This window comes from Salvelinus fontinalis, chromosome 18 (genome assembly GCF_029448725.1).
Source record: "Salvelinus fontinalis isolate EN_2023a chromosome 18, ASM2944872v1, whole genome shotgun sequence".
NCBI lineage: Eukaryota > Metazoa > Chordata > Actinopteri > Salmoniformes > Salmonidae > Salvelinus > Salvelinus fontinalis.
The window spans coordinates 40,657,850-40,680,878 of NC_074682.1; the positions used below are offsets into that span (position 1 = coordinate 40,657,850).

At 42.3% G+C, this 23,029-nt stretch overlaps 1 protein-coding gene across 7 annotated transcripts; it reads left to right on the top strand.

The window, feature by feature from the left end:
• The first annotated feature begins 278 nt into the window (after positions 1-278).
• Positions 279-20,390, top strand: LOC129815516 (limb region 1 homolog-like protein). Of its 7 annotated transcripts, none has more exons than XR_008753444.1 (6): positions 279-967; positions 5,594-12,183; positions 13,976-14,093; positions 14,473-14,533; positions 14,630-16,685; positions 17,338-20,390. XR_008753444.1 is itself a non-coding variant. In XM_055869410.1 (6 exons), exons 3-6 carry the CDS (start codon positions 14,474-14,476, stop codon positions 16,461-16,463), a joined length of 417 nt encoding a protein of 138 aa, XP_055725385.1. In that variant the 5' UTR covers positions 279-967; positions 13,976-14,093; position 14,473; the 3' UTR covers positions 16,464-17,331. The 7 variants fall into 7 exon arrangements, 1 of the variants encoding a protein (XP_055725385.1); XR_008753446.1 differs by having other exon boundaries at positions 14,630-16,674; XR_008753445.1 differs by lacking the exon at positions 17,338-20,390 and having other exon boundaries at positions 14,630-16,237; positions 16,378-17,331.
• Positions 20,391-23,029: the final 2,639 nt, after the last annotated feature.

Here is a 23,029-nt window from a genome sequence, read left to right on the forward strand (position 1 = left end):
TCTCATTTATTTGCGGTTTACGGATTGAGGTTGTTGTGAATGGCTGTTCACAAATGTATGCTATGTGTATTTTAACCAATAATGGTTGAATTAAAGAAGTTTAAAAAGCCTATCATTCATCGTTTTCGCAACAAGGGTGTATTCATTACCGAAACCGTTTACCGTTTAAGAACCAAAAGGAAGCAAACCGAGAGTTTCTATTGGACGAATTTAGGTAGTTCCCTCGTTCCATCCCGTTTTCTTCCGTTTAAGAAACGTTTTGAAACAGAAGTGGAATAATGAATACGTCTCATTGGACAGCCAGTGAAAAATGCGCTCTTTTTTAAATTTAACCTTTATTTAACTAGGCGAGTGTGTTAAGAATACATTCTTATAATGACGGACTACCCCGGCGACCCTGTGCCAATTGTGCACTGCCCTATGGGTCTCCCAATCACGGTCGGATGTGATACAGCCTGGAATCGAACTAGGGACTGTAGTGACGCCTCTTGCCCTGAGACGCAGTGCCTTAGACCTCAGCGCCACTCGGGAGCATTACATCAAATGTGAAAATATCTGATAAGATATTAGGAACATGATCAAGTTGCTGATCATATGAATGTTGCTTGAATAATCTTCATCGAACAAACAATGTCGAACCAAAAATGAAATGTATTTTGTACCAGCAATTTTTGCTGACATCACACCGCGTCAACTGCATCCCCTCGCCGCTTTGTACAGCGGCACTGTTCCCACAAGAGCTTAGCGGCAGCGAGACGACTCATTTGCATAGCATCAGTCAGCCTAGGAACAAGGACAAGCTGAGCTGCTGCGCTTGTCTGACGAAGCAGCAACAAGAACCAGAAAAATATACATTTGAGCACCATAAATGGCGGTCAATCCGCGATATGGTTGTCGGAGCATGGAAGCTCCAGAAGATGTGTCGGTCCGTGAACAGCTTTTCCACGACCGAGTCAGAGAGACCATAGTAAGTACAAGCTGTAGGTTACACGTTGACTGCGGTGAAACGGAAAGAGCTTGCCTGTTGAGGGAGCGCTCTCACTGCACTTGTCATCACCAGCCAGTTGCAAATGCAATTGTTTATATCTCATAAAATGTATAAAGAATAATATGTGTGGGTGCAGGCTATTCCAGGGAACTTGCTTTTAGAATTTGTGTATGTGTTTCATATTTCTCAATAGCACTTTGCCGTTCCTTTACTATTGTACCAGCATCCACTTTTATATACACCTGTCTACAATGTAACAACAAACATAAGACATTTAGTTCACCAAGTAATTCAGGATAAATATTGCATTCGTGTGCTAAATTCTTAATAGTAATAATCATAATATATGTAATTTATAACCCAATGAGTTATAAATTCTCAGTGGACTACTCTATCCAGATGTTGAAAAATTCATCAACATCTCAGCATCATTGAAATGTACAATGTAGCCTAACTTCAATGTAGCCTAACGTCCAGCTCTAAAAACGGAGTAACAAGGCATGAAGAGAACTTGGGTATTTGTGGTAAAGATGATTGTTGCACTGGTATATGTGCACAACTCATAGTTACGTGATGTCACACCTGTTTCCATTTTTCTAGTGTTTTGGTGTAGCATGAACTGTAGTGTGAAACGTAGTTATGCCAGTGTTTGGTATATGAACCGCATTAAATGTCATATGTAGTCATCAACCTGTGATAATGGCTCTATCACTACAGCATCTCAGAGAAGTGACCTATGACCCTGCTTAGCACAGTAGATCTCCATCTCTCTTCTACCTGTCTGACTCACTGATGAGTCATTCCAGACTCCCTTCCTCTGTCTCTACCTCTCTAACACCCATTCCTGTGAATTAGTGTTTCTTCTCTGTGTGTGTTTGTGTGTGTATGCAGACCTATGTGGGCAATTGTGTTTCTATTCCCATGCACTTGTGTCCTTACTGTATTAGGCTGGACAGAGGGTGCAGCCTTTTAATCAAGTAGTGGTGGTGCTGTTCTGTTTTTCATGGCCAACATTTGCCCTTTGAAAGGCCTTTGAGTCTTAACAAGTAATGTGCATAGTTACCAGTAATCCCATTCTCCCACTGTAACGGAATTCGTCCTCCTCTGACGAGGAGTAAGAAAGGTCGGACCAATGCACAGCGTGGTAAGTGTCCATTATATTTAATAATACTGAACACGACAACAATACAAAAATAACAAAGTGAATAGATAAGAAAACCGAAACAGTTCCGTGTGAAAACACAAACACGCAAGACAACCACCCACAAAACACAACAGAAAACAGGATACCTAAATATGGTTCCCAATCAGAGACAATGACTAACACCTGCCTCTGATTGAGAACCATATCAGGCCAAACAAAAAACCCAACATAGAAACACAAAACATAGATAACCCACCCAACTCTCGCCCTGACCATACTAAAACAAAGAAAATACAAAAGAACTAAGGTCAGAACGTGACACCCACTTATATTTTATATGATGGGCATAAAAAGTAACCACTTATTTTGTGCTTGATCTACATCTTTTGTGACGTCAGTGTCCATCCCACTGACGGAAAGGAAAAACTGGATAAATCCTTCAGCACACAGGACTTGAGTTTGTCTAGTGGGCGGGCAGCCTAGCCTAACCCGAGTGTTAATAACACAACTGCGGAGAGAGCCAGACTGAGAGAGTGAGGAAACGTTTCTGATGTGATGGGCAGAAAGACAAAGAAAAACATATATAGAAATAAAGGCAGAATGACAGGTGGACAGATAGATTGACAGGTGGGGACAGACAGATACACTACATGACCAAAAGTATGTGGAAAGCTGCTATTCGAACATCTCATTCCAAAATCCTGTGCATTAATATGGACTTGGTCCCTCCTTTGCTGCTTTAATAGCCTTCCCTCTTCTGGGAAGGCTGTCCACTAGATGTTGTAACATTGCTGCAGGGACTTGCTTCCATTCAGCCACAAGAGCATTATTGAGGTTGGGCACGTATGTTGGGCGATTAGGCCTGGCTCACAGTCAGCATTTCAATTCATCCCAAAGGTGTTCGATGGGGTTGAGGTCAGGGCTCTGTGCAGGCCAGTCAAGTTCCTCCACACCAATCTTGACAAACCATTTCTGTATGGACCTCACTTTGTGCACGGGTGCATTGTCATGCTGAAACAGGAAAGGGCCTTCCCCAAACTGTTGCCACAAAGTTGGAAGCACAGAATTGTCTAGAATGTCATTGTATGCTGTAGCGTTAAGATTTCCCTTCACTGGAACTAGGGCCTAGCCCGAACCATGAAAAACAGCCCTAGACCATTATTCCTCCTCCACCAAACTTTACAGTTGGCACTATGCATTCGGGCAGGTAGCATTCTCCTGGCATCCGCCGAACCCAGATTAGTCCGTTGGACTGCCAGAAAGTGAAGTGTGATTCATCACTCCAGAGATCTTGTTTCCACTGCTCCAGAGTCCAATGGCGGTAAGCTTTACACCACTCCAGCCAACGCTTGGAATTGCGCATGGTGATCTTAGGCTTGTGTGCGGCTGCTCGGCCATGCAAACCCATTTCATGAAGCTTCCGACGAACAGTTATTGTGCTGACGTTGCATCCGGAGGCTGTTTGGAACTCGGTAGTCAGTGCTGCAACAGAGGACAGATGATTTTTACGCGCTTCAGCACTCAGTGGTTCTGTTCTGTGAGCTTGTGTAGCCTACCACTTCGCGGCTGAGCCGTTGTTGCTTCTAGACATTTCCATTTCACAATAACAGCGCTTACAGTTGACCGGGGCAGCTCTAGCAGGGCAGAAATTTTGACAAACTGACCTGGAAAGGTGGCATTCTATGACAATGCCACGTTGAAAGTCACTGAGCTCTTCAGTAAGGCCATTCTATTGCCAATGTTTGTCTATGGAGATTGCATGGCTAGGTGCTTAATTTTATATACCTGTCAGCAACAGGTGTGGCTGAAATAGCCGAATTCACTCATTTGAAGGGGTGTCCACATACTTTTGTATATATAGTGTAGGTGGGGACAGACAGACGGATAGGGAAGTGTGTGCATCAGAGCTGAGCCAGGGAACACTGTAGTCCTCTGGACTAGAGCAGGTGAAGGTGCTCTCAGTGGGGCTCTGTCTGTCTGTCATGGACTGCAGCAGATAGGAAAGTGAAGGATAATCAGGACAGGGGAAGAATAACTATAAAGGCCTGTGGTGTTTTGTCCTTCACAAAGGACTGTCTTGTTGTGACTGAACACGATGACTCTGTTTGTTGGGATGGGAGGCTCAACTTTAAGCCCTGAAACTAGGCCATAGATTTTTCAGTAGATGCTGCTTGTTTACGCTGTGAACCCTCCATGGTTCTCCAACTGTCATTTGTTGGCAGTTTTCTCTCATACAGAGTAGAGCTTTTGTTTGGGTTATTAGTGTGCTGTGCATTAGCTGTTTGGGCTATGATCGTGTTGGGCATTAGCTGGTTAGGCATTGTGAAATGGGCTTTGTCCTCTCCCCCACACTCCCACCTCTCCATCAAGTCCTTATAGACCTAACAGCTTTACAGTCTGTGGATTGAAAACCCCTCTCTCCACGAATCCTCACACTGCCAAGCATGCACTCCATTCTCTTTGAGCTGCCAGAAATCCTAGGCCTGTTTCAGTCCAGATATAGTACACTATTCTTCAGCTTGTATCTGAGTACTGACCAAGTACTGGTTTTAGATCTCTTGCTTTTATACAGAGGAAGTTTTTAGTCACACATTATGTATTAAAGATTCTGAAAGTCTTAGTTGGCTATTTGGGAGCACTGTGTCACTGTGGCATTGTCTTTCAGTTTGGAAATTAAGTTGTTATTAGGTACTTGCTACAGTTACATACTATATTGTGGTCCATTGGCTCTTACTTACAACTCAACTCTGGTATAATTGCAGTGACATCAACACATTGTTTCTGTCAGTAGATTTATTGGACTCCAAAAAAGATGTAAATTCAAATAAAATAAAATAAAATAGTATTTGTCACCGAATGCAGTGAAATGCTTACTCACAAGTCCTTAACCAACAATGCCGTTTTAAGAAAAAACAAGTGTTAAGAAAGTATTTACTAAATAAACTGAAGTAAGCAATAAATAAAATTAAAAAATAAAATAAGAATAATTTAAGAGCAACAATAAAATAACAATAACGAGGCTATATACTGGGGGTACCGGTACAGAGTCAATGTGCGTGGGCACAGGTTAGTCGAGGTAACTGAGGTAATATGTACACGTAGGTAGAGGTAAAGTGACTATACATAGATAATAAACATAATAACCTCGGCCTTGTCTCAGGATGGTAAGTTGGTGGTTGAAGTTATCCCTCTAGTGGTGTGGGGGCTGTGCTTTGGCAAAGTGGGTGGGGTTATATCCTGCCTGTTTGGCCCTGTCCGGGGGTATCATTGGATGGAGCCACAGTGTCTCCTGACCCCTCCTGTCTCAGCCTCCAGTAGTTATGCTGCAGTAGTTTATGTGTTGGGGGGCTAGGGTCTGTGTTATATCTGGAGTACTTCTCCTGTCTTATCCGGTGTCCTGTGTGAATTTAAGTATGCTCTCTCTAATTCTCTCTTTCTCTCTTTCTTTCTCTCTCTCGGAGGACCTGAGCCCTAGGACAATGCCTCAGGACTACCTGGCATGATGACTCCTTGCTGTCCCCAGTCCACCTGGCCACGCTGCTGCTCCAGTTTCAACTGTTCTCCCTGCGGCTATGGAACCCTGACCTGTTCACCGGACGTGCTACCTGTCCCAGACCTGCTATTTTCAACTCTCTAGAGACAGCAGGAGCAGTAGAGATACTCTTAATGATCGGCTATGAAAAGCCAACTGACATTTACTCCTGAGGTGCTGACTTGTTGCACCCTCGACAACAACTGTGATTATTATTATTTGGCCATGCTGGTCATTTATGAACATTTGAACATCTTGGCCATGTTCTGTTATAATCTCCAACAGGCACAGCCAGAAGAGGACTGGCCACCCCTCATAGCCTGGTTCCTCTCTAGGTGTCTTCCTAGGTTTTGACCTTTCTAGGGAATTTTTCCTAGCCACCGTGCTTCTACACCTGCATTGCTTGCTGTTTGGGGTTTTAGGCTGGGTTTCTGTACAGCACTTGAAGATATCAGCTGATGTAAGAAGGGCTATATAAATACATTTGATTTGATTTAAACAGAGTAACAGCAGCGTAAAAATATGGGTGGGGGGTTGGGGTCAATGCAAACAGTCTGGGTAGCCATTTGGTTAGCTGTTCAGGAGTCTTATGGCTTGGTGGTAGAAGCTGTTAAGAAGCCTTTTGGACCTAGACTTGGCACTCCAGTACCGCTTGCCGTGCGGTAGCAGAGAGAATAGTCTATGACGAGGGTGGATGGAGTCTTTGGCAATTTCTAGGGCCTTTCTCTGACACCGCCTGGTATAGAGGTCCTAGATGGCAGGAAGCTTGGTCCCAGTGATGTATTAGGCTGTACGCACTACCCTCTGTTAGGGCTGGGCGATATATCAAGTTTTTTAGATATATTCAAGTTTATGTTTTAGCGCGATATGGAAAATGCCTGTATCGCAAGAATCAACGTTCTGTTATAATGTTGTAACGTTTTACAAATGCAGCCTCTCACTGTCAGCCCAATGTCGAATCATGTCCCAATTACGTGACAACACGTGCACAGAGGTCATCCACCCATCACAACCCTAGACAACCTTTCACAAATAGTAACCACGCCGGAAAGTGTAGCGAAGGTAAAAGTTCCACCAAAATGGAAAGTGAGTGGGCCAGCTCAGCCTCTCGTGAGGATGAAATCATCCCCGAAAAGGGCAACAATGTTTTTTCAGTAATATAGAAGTGGTTCGGGTTTAAGAGGTCTGATGTTCAGCAAACGAATGTCCTGTGCAAAATGTGTTGAAAGACAATTAGAACGAAACGCCTTCAACCAACAACCCCTTCAATCACCTGCAACTGAAACACGCCGGTGGAATGTGTGAGACTACGCATTGCCGCTTCCAGTCGCCCGATTCCCAAAACGTCTGCTAAAAGACTACCATAGCCACATCCTTTTCAAACGTAATCCCTTATGACAAGAAAAGTTTGAGGTGGAAGGAGATAATGGATGCAGTGACCTATTACATAGCGAAAGATATTGTAGCGACCCGCACAGACAGCTGTGTGTTATGTGTTAGGCTAGTAGGTGGTTGCGTTGTACTGACCAGCACCCAGTGTTCGCGGTGTCTGACATTTTTTTATATTTTTTTATTTATTTAACCTTTATTTAACCAGGTAGGCTAGTTGAGAACAAGTTCTCATTTGCAACTGCGACCTGGCCAAGATAAAGCATAGCAGTGTGAACAGACAACAACACAGAGTTACACATGGAGTAAACAATAAACAAGTCAATAACATGGTAGAAAAAAAGAGAATCTATATACAATGTGTGCAAAAGGCATGAGGTAGGCAATAAATCGAATAATTACAATTTAGCAGATTAACACTGGAGTGATAAATCATCAGATGATCATGTGCAAGAAGAGATACTGGTGTGCAAAAGAGCAGAAAAGTAAATAAATAAAAGCAGTATGGGGGGTGAGGTAGGTAAATTGGGTGGGTAGTTTACAGATGGACTATGTACAGCTGCAGCGATCGGTTAGCTGCTCGGATAGCAGATTTTTAAAGTTGTTGAGGGAGATAAAAGTCTCCAACTTCAGAGATTTTTGCAATTCGTTCCAGTCGCAGGCAGCAGAGAACTGGAAGGAAAGGCGTCCAAATGAGGTTTTGGCTTTAGGGATGATCAGTGAGATACACCTGCTGGAGCGCGTGCTACGGGTGGGTGTAGCCATCGTGACCAGTGAATGATTGACATGTCAATCAACCTGCTATCTGCCAATCACGGGAATGCCTGGAATGTTCTGATGCCGGGCATCCTTGCGGTTGGCGGAGTGGCGTGGAGGGGGGTTGGGCAGGGGGATGGAGCATTGGAAGTTAAGACCAAGTTTAGCCTTTGTTCTCTCTCATACGTCTGGGCTTCACAAGAGAAGGTCATGATTGGCTTGTGGGTTATCTGTCCTTCATTTGGCGTGGGCTACGGCCAAACAGTAGCCTGTGTAAAGTTGGTTTAATAAACCGTCAATTCGCAAACTCAATCCTCTGTCTGGACAATTGTTCATTTATGATCTAGTCAGGTCATTACAATATGGTTCCAATCTTTACAGTAGAAAAGCCAGGCTTAAAAAGCCGTTATTTACAGTTGACCACAAATATCAGCTGCCAAGCCACAAGTATTTCACGGAAGAAGCCCTGCCGCGATTATATACTGCTACCCGCGAAAGAGTCGCAGAGAAGCTGGCTAGTGTTTCTTATTTTTCCACCACAGCTGATCTATGGTCGAGCAGAACGTCAGAGCCACACCTAAGTTTGACATTCCACTACATAAATGAAGACTGGAAATTGCAAAATGTCTGCCTCCAGACGTCTTACTTCCTCGATGATCATACGGGTGAAGTAAAAGCCCAGGGCCTCAAAGATTCTGGCATCGTGGAAGATGAGCGAATACCGACAGGTGTGCGTGACAACTGACAGCAGGAGCAACATGATAAAAGCATTGCGCTTGAACAACTGGACCCGCCTGCAGTGCTTTGGGCACAGGCTTCACCTCACCATCGGTAAGTGTGACATTTGATAATTAAAGTGCATTCAAAAATGTTATGTTCAGGCCAGCTGTAGGCTAATGTGTTAGTAGTTGTGTCATTCTGCCAATCCAATAGCAAATAACCACAGGCTGTTTTAATTATAACAACAAATTAACTAAATTAATACATTTTCAATCAAAATTATTACATAAATTACATATTCAAATAGCTAGTGGTCAAACATTTGTAAGCAATAGAATAGACGTGTGGGTGTGTGTTGTTCATTTGTTTGGCACAAATAATTAATATATTTTGTATATTAATAAAGATAATTCAGTTAAGAATTATGTCTTGGCCTTTTTTAATTTGTTTAGAGAAAAACAAGAAATCGAGATATATATTGTGAATCGTCCAAATATTTGAAAGAAATTGAGATATTACCTTTAGGCCATTTCGCCCCCAGCCCTACTACCCTCTGTAGTGCGTTGCAGTCGGAGGCCGAGCAGTTGCCATACCAGACTAGAGGTCGACCGAGTATGATTTTTCAACGCCGATACCGATACCGATTATTGGAGGACCAAAAAAGCCGATACCGATTAATCAGACAATTTTTTAAAATTTATTTGTAATAATGACAATTACAACATTACTGAATGAACACTTATTTTAACTTAATATAATGCATCAATAAAATCAATTTAGCCTCAAATAAATAATGAAACATGTTCAATTTGGTTTAAATAATGCAAAAACAAAGTGTTGGAGAAGAAAGTAAAAGTGCAATATAAGAAAGCTAACGTTTAAGTTCCTTGCTCAGAACATGAGAACATATGAAAGCTGAAGGTTTCTTTTAACATGAGTCTTCAATATTCCCAGGTAAGAAGTTTTAGGTTGTAGTTGTTATAGGAATTATAGGACTATTTCTCTCTATACCATTTGTATTTCATTAAGCTTTGACTATTGGATGTTCTTATAGGCACTTTAGTATTGCCAGTGTAACACACACCTACACACAGGTCAGGGCCACACACAAACACATATGGGTGTCCAGACATTACTGTACTGCGATAAGGGTTAGCTACATATAAGGGTTAGTTACATATTTGATATTTCTATGTGTCATATAGGAATGCAGCTTCTTTTTGTAAAATCTCTTTTTCTCTCTCACTCTTTCTCTCTGTCTTTCTCTAGGCTGTGGCTCTGTACTTTCACTCTCTGTCTCTGTGGGCGCTGTTCTATTCCTACATCTCTCCATCTTCTCCAATGAGGTCCTGCACTCCTTCCCACACAGCTACTACATGCAGTGGCTTAACAGATCTCTTATACATGGTAAACACACACAAGCCCCTACATGAACATACTCACATAGATAGTTACGCTGACACACATTGTCAGACCCACCTAATGTATGCTGACATTTTGTACGTGGTTTGAGGTCCTCTGCTGTTGAAAGATTATCTTAGTGCGCATGCTTCACATATTTTATTTTTATTCCTATTGAATTTGTTCAGAGAAAAATGACAGTCCACCCCAGGTTACAAGGGTGCAAATAAGACCTTTACTCAGTGATGATGATAAGACAGATATGATATGAGCTCCAGCAGATATGAGCTCCTCAGAACCTCAACTTCTAAAACGGACTGTTAGTGAAGTTGAATCAGAAGACAATAGCATGTAGACAGAACAGGAGGCTGCTAATAATTGCTGGAATGGAGTGAATGGAATGATAACAAATATATGACAACTATGTGTTTGATGTGCTCGACACTAGAGGTTGACCGATTTAATCGGCATGGTCAGGGTATATGCAACAGTTTGGGCTCGTTGTGAACTATGAACTAATTTGCCAGAATTTTACATAATTATGACATGACATTGAAAGTTGTGCAGTGTATCAGCAATATTTAGACTTAGGGTTGCCACCTGTTCGATAAAATACGTAACGGTTCCGTATTTCACTGAAAGAATAAACGTTTTGTTTTCTAAATTATTGTTTCCGGATTTGACCATATTACTGACCAAAGGCTCATATTTCTGTGGTTATTATTTTATAATTAAGTCTATGATTTGATAGAGCAGTCTGACTGAGTGGTGGTAGGCAGCAGCAGGCTCGTAAACATTCATTCAAACAGCACTTGACTGCGTTTGCCAGAAGCTCTTAGCAACGCTTGAATCACAGCTCTGTTTTTTCTGTTGTTTTTTTTCAAGGCTATCAACTCCCGAGATTAGGCTGGCAATACTAAAGTGCCTATAAGAACATCCAATAGTCAAAGGTATATGAAATACAAATGGTATAGAGAGAAATAGTCGACACATCATAATTCCTATAATAACTACAACCTAAAACTTCTTAACTGGAAATATTGAAGAACTGGGAATATTGAACCACCAGCTTTCATATGTTCTCATGTTCTGAGCAAGGAACTTAAACATGAGCTTTTTTACATGGCACATATTGCACTTTTACTTTATTCTCCAACACTGTGTATTTGCATTATTTAAACCAAATTGAACATGTTTCATTATTTATTTGAGACTAAATAGATTTTATTTATGTATTATATTAAGTTAAAATAAGTGTTCATTGTTCATTCATTATTTTTGTAATTGTCATTATTACAAATATAAATATAAAAATCGGCCGATTAATCGGTATCGGCATTTTTTGGTCCTCCAATAATCGGTATCTGTCACGCCCTGACCTTAGAGAGCCTTTTTATTTTTCTATTTGGTTAGGCCAGGGTGTGTTTAGGGTGGGCATTCTAGTTTTTCGTTTTCTATGTTGGCCTGGTATGGTTCCCAATCAGAGGCAGCTGTCTATCGTTGTCTCTGATTGGTGATAATTTTTAGGCAGCCTTTTCCCACCTGTTGTTTGTGGGATCTTGTTTTTGTGTAGTGCCTGTGAGCACTCCATTTCTTCACGGTTTGTTTTTTTCTTTATTGTTTTCTGGTTTGTTTGTTTCTTTATTGTTTTCTGGGAGTTTCATTTAAATAAACATGTGGAACTCTACGCACGCTGCGCCTTGGTCCAATCATTCTAACGATTGTGACAGTATCGGCATTGAAAAATCATAATCGGTCGACCTCTACTCAATACCATTCAATTTATTCCGTTCCATCTATTACTATGGAGGCAGACGGTAGCCTAGCGGTTAAGAGCGTTGGGCCAGTAACCAAAAGGTCACTGGTTCAAATCTCAGTGCCGTCAAGGTGGAAAAAAATCTGCTGTTCTGAACTTGAGCAAGGCAGTTAACAACTGCTCCCCGGTCGCCAATGATGAGGACGTCGATCAAGGCAGCCACCCGCAGCCACCCAACCAGTTAAAAGCGGAAGACACATTTCACTTGAATGCATTCAGTTGTGCAACTGATTAGGTATCCCCTTTCCCTTCGAGCCTGTGCTCCCCAATTAAGGTAGAGAGATAAAGCCTTTCACTGTCTATAACACTGTCTGTCCCCATCTCTAAATGCAGGACTGTGGAATCTAGTCTTCCTCTTCTCCAACCTCTCCTTGGTCTTCCTCCTGCCCTTTGCCTACTTCTTCACTGAGTCTGAGGGCTTCGCTGGATCCAAAAATGTACCTGCTTCAGTGAGAGAGAAGACTGGTTAGAAAATGTGCTTGAGCCAAATCCCCTGAGTATTGTTGTCATGCCATGATGATTGGGATGAGTTGGCTAAAGCACATACAGTGGGGAGAACAAGTATTTGAAACACTGACGATTTTGCAGGTTTTCCTACTTCCAAAGCATGTAGAGGTCTGTAATTTTTATCATAGGTACACTTCAACTGTGAGAGACGGAATCTAAAACAAAAATCCAGATAATCACAATGTATGATTTTTAAGTAATTCATTTGCATTTTATTGCATGACATAAGTATTTGATACATCAGAAAAGCAGAACTTAATATTTGGTACAGAAACCTTTGTTTGCAATTACAGAGATCATACGTTTCCTGTAGTTCTTGACCAGGTTTGCACACACTGCAGCAGAGATTTTGGCCCACTCCTCCATACAGACCTTCTCCAGATCCTTCAGGTTTCAGGGCTGTCGCTGGGCAATACGGATTTTCAGCTCCCTCCAAAGATTTTCTATTGGGTTCAGGTCTGGAGACTGGCTAGGCCACTCCAGGACCTTGAGATGCTTCCTACGGAGCCACTCCGTGTTTTGGGGCGTTGTCATGCTGGAAGACCCAGCCTCAACCCATCTTCAATGCTCTTACTGAGGGAAGAAGGTTGTTGGCCAAGATCTCGCGATACATGGCTCCATCCATCCTCCCCTCAATACGGTGCAGTCATCCTGTCCCCTTTGCAGAAAAGCATCCCCAAAGAATGATGTTTCCACCTCCATGCTTCACGGTTGGGATGATGTTCTTGGGGTTGTACTCATCCTTCTTCTTCCTCCAAACACAGCGAGTGGAGTTTAGACCAAAAAGCTCTATTTTTGTCTCATCAGACCACATGACCTTCTCCTATTCCTCCTCTGGATCATCCAGATGGTCATTGGCAAACTTCAGACGGGCCTGGACATGCGCTGGCTTGAGCAGGGGGACCTTGCGTGCGCTGCAGGATTTTAATCCATGACAGCGTAGTGTGTTACTAATGGTTTTCTTTGAGACTGTGGTCTCAACTCTCTTCAGGTCATTGACCAGGTCCTGCTGTGTAGTTCTGGGCTGATCTCTCACCTTCCTCATGATCATTGATGCCCCACGAGGTGAGATCTTGCATGGAGCCCCAGACCGAGGGTGATTGACCGTCATCTTGAACTTCTTCCATTTTCTAATAATTGCGCCAACAGTTGTTGCCTTCTCACCAAGCTGTTTACCTATTGTCCTGTAGCCCATCCCAGCCTTGTGCAGGTCTACAATTTTATCCCTGATGTCCTTACACAGCTCTCTGGTCTTGGCCATTGTGGAGAGGTTGGAGTCTGTTTGATTGAGTGTGTGGACAGGTGTCTTTTATACAGGTAACGAGTTCAAACAGGTGCAGTTAATACAGGTAATGAGTGGAGAACAGGAGGGCTTCTTAAAGAAAAACTAACAGGTCTGTGAGAGACGGAATTCTTACTGGTTGGTAGGTGATCAAATACTTATGTCATGCAATAAAATGCAAATTAATTACTTAAAAATCATACAATGTGATTTTCTGGATTTTTGTTTTAGATTCCGTCTCTCACAGTTGAAGTGTACCTATGATAAAAATTACAGACCTCTACATGCTTTGTATGTAGGAAAACCTGCAAAATCAGCAGTGTATCAAATACTTGTTCTCCCCACAGTACATATCTGGGACAAGGTTAGTGATAAAGCATCATGTACAGTAAAAGTGTGTATAAGATGTGGTATAACGTTTCTATACTCTCTGTACACAGGGTGTGATGGCCCGTCTGTATGAGACAGCAGTAGTCCTCTTCCTCCTGACCCTGCTGGTACTGGGGATGGTGTGAGTGGCATCAGCCATACTTGATGATAATATGGCCAGTCTTTACGGTAAAACAACTCCTCTTCTCCTACTCCCCTCTCGTTCTCTCCCCCTGTTATGTGACTTTCGTAACCAGTTTTATGTGATTTTTGTCTTTCATCTTCCACCTCTTCACATATTTTGTCTTTTGACGTTAACTAAAAATCTGCAATGTAAGTTTAATTCCTAAATTACTCTAAAATGTGTTACATGTTCTGTCTGTCAGATCTGTGGGAGTATTACCTGCCTTATCTGTACTCCTGCATTTCCTTGTTTGGAGTCCTGCTGCTGTTGTTAGTACAGTACACTTTTACCCATGAATATCCCAGGCCATTGGCATTGTGTATATGTGAGGTTTCTCTCTGTGATACCTGTGTATTATATAAATGTATACCCTGTCTCCCACAGTATGCCTCTGGGATTATCACACATGTTCAGCATCACAGGAAGCCTACTGGTCAAACCAAAGGTGAGTGTGTCTGTGTGAGACTCATGTCAGTGAATGGTGTTGGTATGTACAGTATGTGTGTGCTGGTCTGAGTCCCTGAACGTCTTCCATCCTCAGCTGCTGGAGGACCTTGACGAGACATTGAGTTGTGCTGAGTTTGAAGAGGCCTCTTTACCCAGGAAACTTACTAGTTAGTCCCATTACATAACCAGGGTTGGGTAGGTTACTTTTGTTGGGTTCTGAGAATATGAAATGTTACTTATTCATGTCACTGATGGAGTGCTAAGGTTGAGGGTCTACAACAGAAGTTAAGGGTTATAGGAGGAAGGTATATACTGTGTGCAACTAAGCTTGGAATGTGTTGAGTGCAGGGATGCGATTACATGTGGCAGACATTGATAAGGGGAGACGGGTGGAGATCTTAGAAACTAACAATGTCACTGAGGGAGAGATGGTAATGTATAACATTTACATTATGTCAGTGTATGTAATTGTTAGCCATCAGAGATCCTCTGGGAGGAGAAGAGACACAGTCTGGTATCAATAACCATGACAGCCTTGAGTTGGGGTGGAGTGAGCACTTTGGGGTAGACACCAGTCTCAATGTCAACAGTGAAGAGGCGACTCCGGGATGCTGGCCTCTAGGTTCCTCTGTACAATGTCTGTGTTCTTTTGCCCATCTTAATCTTTTAGTTTTATTGGCCAGTCTGAGATATGGCTTTTTCTTTGCAACTCTGCCTAGAAGGCCAGCATCCCGGAGTCACCTCTTCACTGTTGAGGTTGAGACTGGTGTTTTGCGGGTACTATTTAATGAAGCTGCCAGTTGAGGACTTGTGAGGCATCTGTTTCTCAAACTAGACACACTAATGTACTTGTTCTCTTGCTCAGTTTTGCACCGGGGTCTCCCACTACTCTTTCCATTCTGGTTAGAGCCAGTTTGCGCTGTTCTGTGAAGGGAGTGGTACACAGCGTTGTACGAGATCTTCAGTTTCTTGGCAAATTCTCGCATGGATAGCCTTCATTTCTCAGAACAAAAATAGACTGACGAGTTTCAGAAGAAAGGTCTTTGTTTCTGGCCATTTTGAGCCTGTAATCGAACCCACAAATGCCGATGCACCAGATACTCAACTAGTCTAAAGAAGGCCAGTTTTATTGCTTATTTAATCAGAACAACAGTTTTCAGCTGTGCTAACATAATTGCAAAAGGGTTTTCTAATGATCAATTAGCCTTTTAAAATGATAAACTTGGATTAGCTAACACAACGTGCCACCAAAACACAGGAGTGATGGTTGCTGATAATGGGCCTCTGTACGCCTATGTAGATATTCCATTAAAAAACAGCCGTTTCCAGCTACAACAGTCATTTACAACATTAACAATGTCTACACTGTATTTCTGATCATTTTGATGTTATTTTAATGGACAAAAATGTGCTTTTCTTTCAAAATTAAGGACATTTCTAAGTGACTCCAAACTATTGAATGGTGGTGTACATATAAAATAAAAATGAATAGATGCTTTTTCTAAACAATCATTGAATATTTCTCCTTATGATCTTGATGATTCAGGGATCACCCGGTTTGATCTGCTGGGAGACTTTGGTTGGTATATCTGGCTGGGAAACTTCGTCTTCCTGTATAACGTACTGTTTGCCGGGCTGACCTCTGCGTGTCTAATCAACACTCTCACATGGACCGTACATAGGGAACTCATCAGAGCATTTGGTATTTGGGAGGTCACACAAACATACACAGTTACGCATACATGTACGTATGCTTGCTCGTACATACACACACACACGCATGCACACTTACACACGTTGTGATCGGCTGATTCACTAATATGGTCCTCTCTCTCTTCCAAGGGCTGCATATACCGCGATTGACTGTGTCCCGCTCCACCATCCCACTCAGGCTCCTATTGGCTAATGGACTCGCAAAGATTCAGTGACACTTGAACAAGCTAAAGACCTGGGCTTACCAAAGTGAGCTTGCCAAAGAGCAGTGTCCCCAAATATTTGTCTGTAGTAAACTCTCTTTGAAAGAGAGAAGGGGATTGACCTGTTTGCTGATGGACGACTGGTGATCCTGTTACTACTAAAATGAGAAGAGGAGGAAACTCTGGACTTGGACCTCAGACATGATTATACTTCAGAGTATAGGTACAAGACAGGTACTGCACCAAGGGGACCAATGACAGTCTCCTCTTCTGTCAGGTCTATAATGGAGTATGTGAGAAATCCATATTTTTTTGTAAAAAAAGAGGAGGAAGACAATGGTGAAGGAAGCAAAATGAACAGAAAGGGAGCACGAATAGACATGTATCGTGTATAGACATGTATAGTATATAGAGTATAGACGTATAGACATGTATAGTGTATAGACATGTATAGTATATAGAGTATAGTATATAGAGTATAGACATGTATAGATGTATAGTACATAGAGTATAGACATGTATAGTACATAGAGTATGGAGATGGTTGTCATCTAGTCTCGAGGTCTTTCCCAATACATTAACTCTTCATCGATAAGTTGGTGGTTGAAGATATCCCTCCAGTGGTGCGGGGGCTGTGCTTTGGCAAAGTGGGTGGGGTTATATCCTTCCTATTTGGCACTGTCCGGGGGTATCTTCGGATGGGGCCACAGTGTCTCCTGACCCCTCCTGTCTCAGCCTCCAGTATTTATGCTGCAGTAGTTTGTGTCGGGGGGCTAGGGTCAGTTGGTTATACCTGGAGTACTTCTCCTGTCTTATCCAGTGTCCTGTGTGAATTTAAGTATGCTTTCTCTAATTCTCTCGTTCTCTCTTTCTTTCTCTCTCTGAGAACCTGAGCCCTAGGACCATACGTCAGGACTACCGGGCATGACGACTCCCTGCTGCCCCCAGTCCGCCTGGCCTTGCTGCTATTCCAGTTTCAACGGTTCTGCCTGCGGTTACGGAACCCCTACCTGTCCCAGACCTGCTGTTTTCAACTCTTAATGATCGGCTATGAAAAGCCAACAGATTTATTCCTGATTATTATTTGACCATGCTTGTCATTTATGAACATTTTGAAAATCTTGGCTCTCTCTAATCTTCTCCTTCTCTCTTTCTTTCTCTCGGAGGACCTGAGCCCTGGGACCATACGTCGGGACTGCCGGGCGTGGTGGCTCCTTGCTGTCCCCAGTCCGCCTGGCCTTGCTGCTGTTCTGCCTGCGGTTATGGAACCGCCACCTGTCCCAGACCTGTTGTTTTTCAACTCTTAATGATCGGCTATGAAAAGCCAACTGAATATTATTCATGATTATTATTTGACCATGCTTGTCACTTATGAACATTTTTGAACATCTTGGCATAGTTCTGTTATAATCTCCACCCGGCACAGCCAGAAGAGGACTGGCCACTCCTCATAGCCTGGTTCCTCTCTAGGTTTCTTCCTAGGTTTTGGCCTTTCTAGGGAGTTTTTCCTAGCCACCGTGCTTCTACACCTGCATTCTAGCTGTTTGGGGTTTTAGGCTGGGTCTCTGTACAGCACTTCGAGACATTAGCTGATGTACGAAGGGCTATATAAAATAAACTTGATTGATTGATCGACATCCCCGGTGACTTTTGCTAAAATGTCTGCCAATCTCAAAACATCTTGATCCTTGACTGGAAAGAACTCCACTGTCACGCCCTGATCTGTCTTCACCTCCTCCAGGTGTCACTTATTTTCCCCAGTGTATTTATCCCTGTGTTTCCTGTCTCTCTGTGCCAGTTTGTCTTGTATGTTTTTAAGTCAACCAGCGTGCTTTCCCGTGCTCCTGTTTTCTATTCTCTTTTTCTAGTCTCCCCGGTTATGACCCTTGCCTTTTTTTTCTGGACTCCGTACCCGCCTTCCTGAACCTTCTGCCTGCCCTGACATCGAGCCTGTCTGCCACTCTTTACCTCTTGGACTCAGAGACTCAGAATCTGGTTTTGGCATTTTGCCTGTCCATGCCCATTCTCTTGCCTACACCTTTTGGATTATAAATAAACTACAAAGACTCTAACCATCTGCCTCCTGTGTCTGCATCTGGGTCTCGCCTTGTGCCCTTATATCCACAAGAACTTCAGCTCTGTGTACTTTTCTAGATATCGCTGTCTTTTCATCTCTCTCTCTCCCTTTTTGCCTATTGCGCTCTTGCACTTATTACCTTGTGTATTATTCAAAAGATTTATTCTGCTGTGTCATCTTGTGAACATAATTTCCCTTCTTACTGTTGTCCTCTAATGGAATGTTTAGGAAATAAGCAGATGTCTGCATGGTGTCAAAATAAGAGTAAATCAGTTAACAGTAATAAAAGTACATTAACTCTACTTCAATGCATATGGCCAATTCTACTATATTACTCTTTTTAGTATATCATTTTCATTTACATATTTGTATCACAACCTATTTAATAAGGACATTTTATTGTTGGATTGAAAAGTTGGACAACAGTCTTCTATGAAGAGAACAGAAACAAACACTGGAAACAATGGCCTGGAACTTAAGACCAAGTTAAACTGTGATGTGTGTGTTTGAAAAAGACTGTTTGTGTGTGTGTGTTTGAGTGCGTGCGTGCGTGGATCTGTCTGTCAGTGTACATTCAATTTTTGCACAGCGTGTTGTGTACATGCATGGAGATTTTTCTCCAATATTTTTCCAAGTTCCTTTCATTTTGTAAATTACGTTTTTCAATTATGAGTTTGTGTCCATAGATTTATGTTGACCTCAAGTGAATGTTCATATGTTATTGTCTCACAGGGGTAAAAACACTCCTCAACCTCTCCTTAATCATACAAATGTCAAAATGTGTTGTCATTTCAATGCCAGAACAGTCAGCTACTACATGTTCAATTGTCTGTATGTCTTGTTAAACTGTATTCTTTACGAAGATGTATGATTGTTAGCTAGCTATAAATGTGAACTCTGGTTAAAAGTATATGAAGATTGTTTAAAACTGTGATTATCTAAACTGAAGAGTTTTGTAAGGACTCCTCTACTGGAACAATACATGTTTTTTTCAGTTTGTTTCTTACACCATTGCTGATTGTTTTGATTTGAGCATAGCACACCCACTGAGAAAATATATTGATTTGGCAACCCTGTTTCACTCCAATCTGTAAGTTTGCCTGAAGTTTTTAGAGCCACAAAAGTAGGCTAGTCTTTATACAAATCCCTTCTCCCACACCATCTGTTATGTGTCTATGTACCAAATGGTATGGTAAAGATAAGTCTGTCATCATTTTAAATAGTTTCTATCTTCAATTGTGTAATTGAGGGGCTGCTAGGGCTACACAAAGATGGCATATGTGTACTCAACCTAACATAACTTTTTAAGCAGCTATTTAACAGATTTAGATTTTGTTGTGGAGTGATCACTTTCAACATAACAAGGACCATCGTACACGTTCATGGTTGATAGGGCCTGGGCCATAAAATAAGCATAGGCCTATTTAAAACTGATAAAAGGTTCTCTGTGTGATCCTCTGTAGCTCAATTGGTACAGCTGGCGCTTGCAACGCCAGGATAGGGGGTTAGATTCCAGTGCTTGACTTGGGCGGAAGCTCATCAGAGCTGAGTAGCGGCACCTCAAATGTTCTACTGCTTAAGCTCCTGTTCCTGTTATAGAATATTAGCTCAAACGTATTGTGGAGCTCCTGCACCTAAATATAAACAGTACCAACACCCAAAATGAGTACCGGCACCTATTTCAGTCTAAGTCAAGTACTTAGAATGTATGCACACGTGAATGTAAATCGTTTTGGGTAAAAGCGTCTGCTAAATGGCATATATTATTATATATATATATATTTTTTTTTATTCTGAAAAATGATGTATATGTTAATATTGTACGGTCATTGAGCATTTAATAATAAAAACTGCTGAACGTGTTTTGCTATATGAATGTGTATTTCTCTCACACGCGTTTGCATATAACTAAATCAGCGTGAGAGTGACCTCTGCTGTACAAAATAGGGCACCCTCATGTCAAGCTCTGACGTGAGGGTATCAAGCGCATGAAGCGAGACGGTGGATGGTGGTTGGAAGAGCGCGCTTGTTTGAAATGGAAAAGCGTTGCGGTAGCTTTTTATAAAGAACATCAAGACGAAGCAGCTGCTTTATAAGTGGGATGCACTATTGAGCGCTACATCCCGAGGGGTTCGTGCTGATTGTACTGAGATTGTGACAGCTGGTTAAATTTCGTCCCTTGACAAGGCAAGAACAAGAAGTATGTCAGGAGAAGTGCAGTATTATCATAAAGAGACGTACACTTGGAATATGGAGGAAAAAGGAGAGGCCGATTATGTCGAAGAGAGAGAGGGAGGAAGAGGGTGAGTTTGAGTCTTAAAAATTGCAGAAAAGGGGAGATGGTTTGTTAAAGAAGAATGGTAGAAAGTGTAAGCAGAGTGAGCTGAATTAGGAGGAGAAATGGAAGTGAATGAGGGTGAAGTATCTGAGGTGGTAGATCTGGTGAAGTTCTCGAAGCCTGAGGCTTGCACGGAGGGTCAGGATAAAGATGAGTCAATCAATCAATCAATCAAGTTTATTTTATATAGCCCTTCGTACATCAGCTAATATCTCGAAGTGCTGTACAGAAACCCAGCCTAAAACCCCAAACAGCTAGTAATGCAGGTGTAGAAGAGTCTGTGACAATAGGAGTGAAGTTTTTGGAGAAAGTGGACCCTTGACTTTTGGCTGATTCATTTGTGGTTTCAGGGTGGGTGAACACAGAGTTGGGAGCTGTGGAATTGGTGAGGGTAACCAGAAGTGGTCTTGTGATTATTGTTTGTGTTACTGCTGGTCAGAGGGAGAAGGCGTTCCGCGTTAAATGAATGGGGGCAAGAAACGTGAATTGTTTTGTTCTCAAGAAAAGGGTGGCATTGAAAGGTGTGCTTACTGGGGTAGCAGTAAACGTAAAAGTTGACCAACTGAAGGGGAAGATTCCCGGTGTTTGTGATGCTCGTTGTTTGGTGCGACGCAGACAGGGTGGCGTGAGTGGTGAAACAGAGTCAATGTCTGTTCTTTTGAGTTTTAATGTTGAGTGTTTTTCCTACAAAGTGATATTAGGATATATAAGTTATCCTGTATGAGCTTTTGTGCCGAATACATTACGTTGTTTCAGGTGTCAAGCTTATGGGCATGTGGCAGCAGTGTGTAGGAGGGAGGTTCCTAGGTGTGAGAAGTGTGCAGAAGGGCATGAGACAAAGGAATGTGTATCATTGGGGAAAGTAGTGGTATGTGTTAATTGTAGGGGTGCCCATGGGGCTGGCAATCAGAAATGTCCCGTGCGAGAGAGGCAGATTGAGGTTTTCAGAGTTAGAGTAGTTCAGAAGTTGTCATATGCTGAGGCAGTGAAGAAAGTAGAGGACACACCAAGACAGTCGTGAAGAGGGCACGACAAAACCTTTTCCCACTCAGGAGACTGAAAAGATTTGGCATGGGTCCCCAGATCCTCAAAAAGGAGGGTAGTGCTACAGAGGGTAGTGCATACGGCCCAGTGCATGACTGGGGCCAAGTTTCCTGCCATCCAGGAGGACCTATATAATAGGCGGTGTCAGAGGAAAGCCCATAAATTGTCAGAGACTCCAGCCACCCAAGTCAGCCACTGTTTTCTCTGCTACCGCACGGCAAGCTGTACCGGAGCTGTACTTAACAGCTTCTACTCCCCAAGCCATAAGTCTGCTGAACAATTAATCAAATGACCACCGGACTATTTACATTGACCCCCCCCCCATTTGTTTTGTACACTGCTGCTACTAGCTGTTTATTATCTATGCATAGTCACTTCACCCCTACCTACATGTACAAATTACCTCAACTAACCCACTAACCCGCACACTGACTCATTACCGGTACCCCCTGTATATAGCCTCTTTATTGTTTTTTATTGTGTTACTTTTTAGTATTTTTGACTTTAGATGATTTGGTAAATATTTTCTTAACTCTTCTTGGACTGCACTGTTGTAATTATTTCACGATAAGGTCTACACTTGTTGTATTCAGCGCATGTGATAAATAAAGTTTGATTTGATTTGAAGATGAGTCAAGGGGGAGGGATCCTGGGAGGAGTGGTGTGAGTAGTAGATCTGTACCAGTAAAGAGGGAAATGCCAACAAGTGATATGTTTCAGTAAGATTGGATTTTTTGCATTTATAGCAATGGTTATCAACTGTACTGCAGGGATGGAACGTATGTTGTAGAAAATTGAGGTTGTGTGAATTTGGGTGTACGAGACTACACATCAGAAGAGTAACAGGGTGTCTTAAGTGGTGGTGTCCCTTCCTTTCAAGTTGTTGGCCTGAGGTAGGACTAAATAGATGTAAATAGTGGAGTAGGGTAGTGTAATTTATATATTTTTTTGTGTTAGATGGTAGGGTATTTGTTTATTTATTTCTTCAAACAAAGTATTAGGGAGTTGTACTCCAGTCTAGTAGGTGGAGGTAATGCAACATTTACTGGATCCCAACCGCCGTTAAACCTCATCGAAGAAGAAGAAGAAGAAGAAGAAGAACAAGCTCTGCCGTATGTC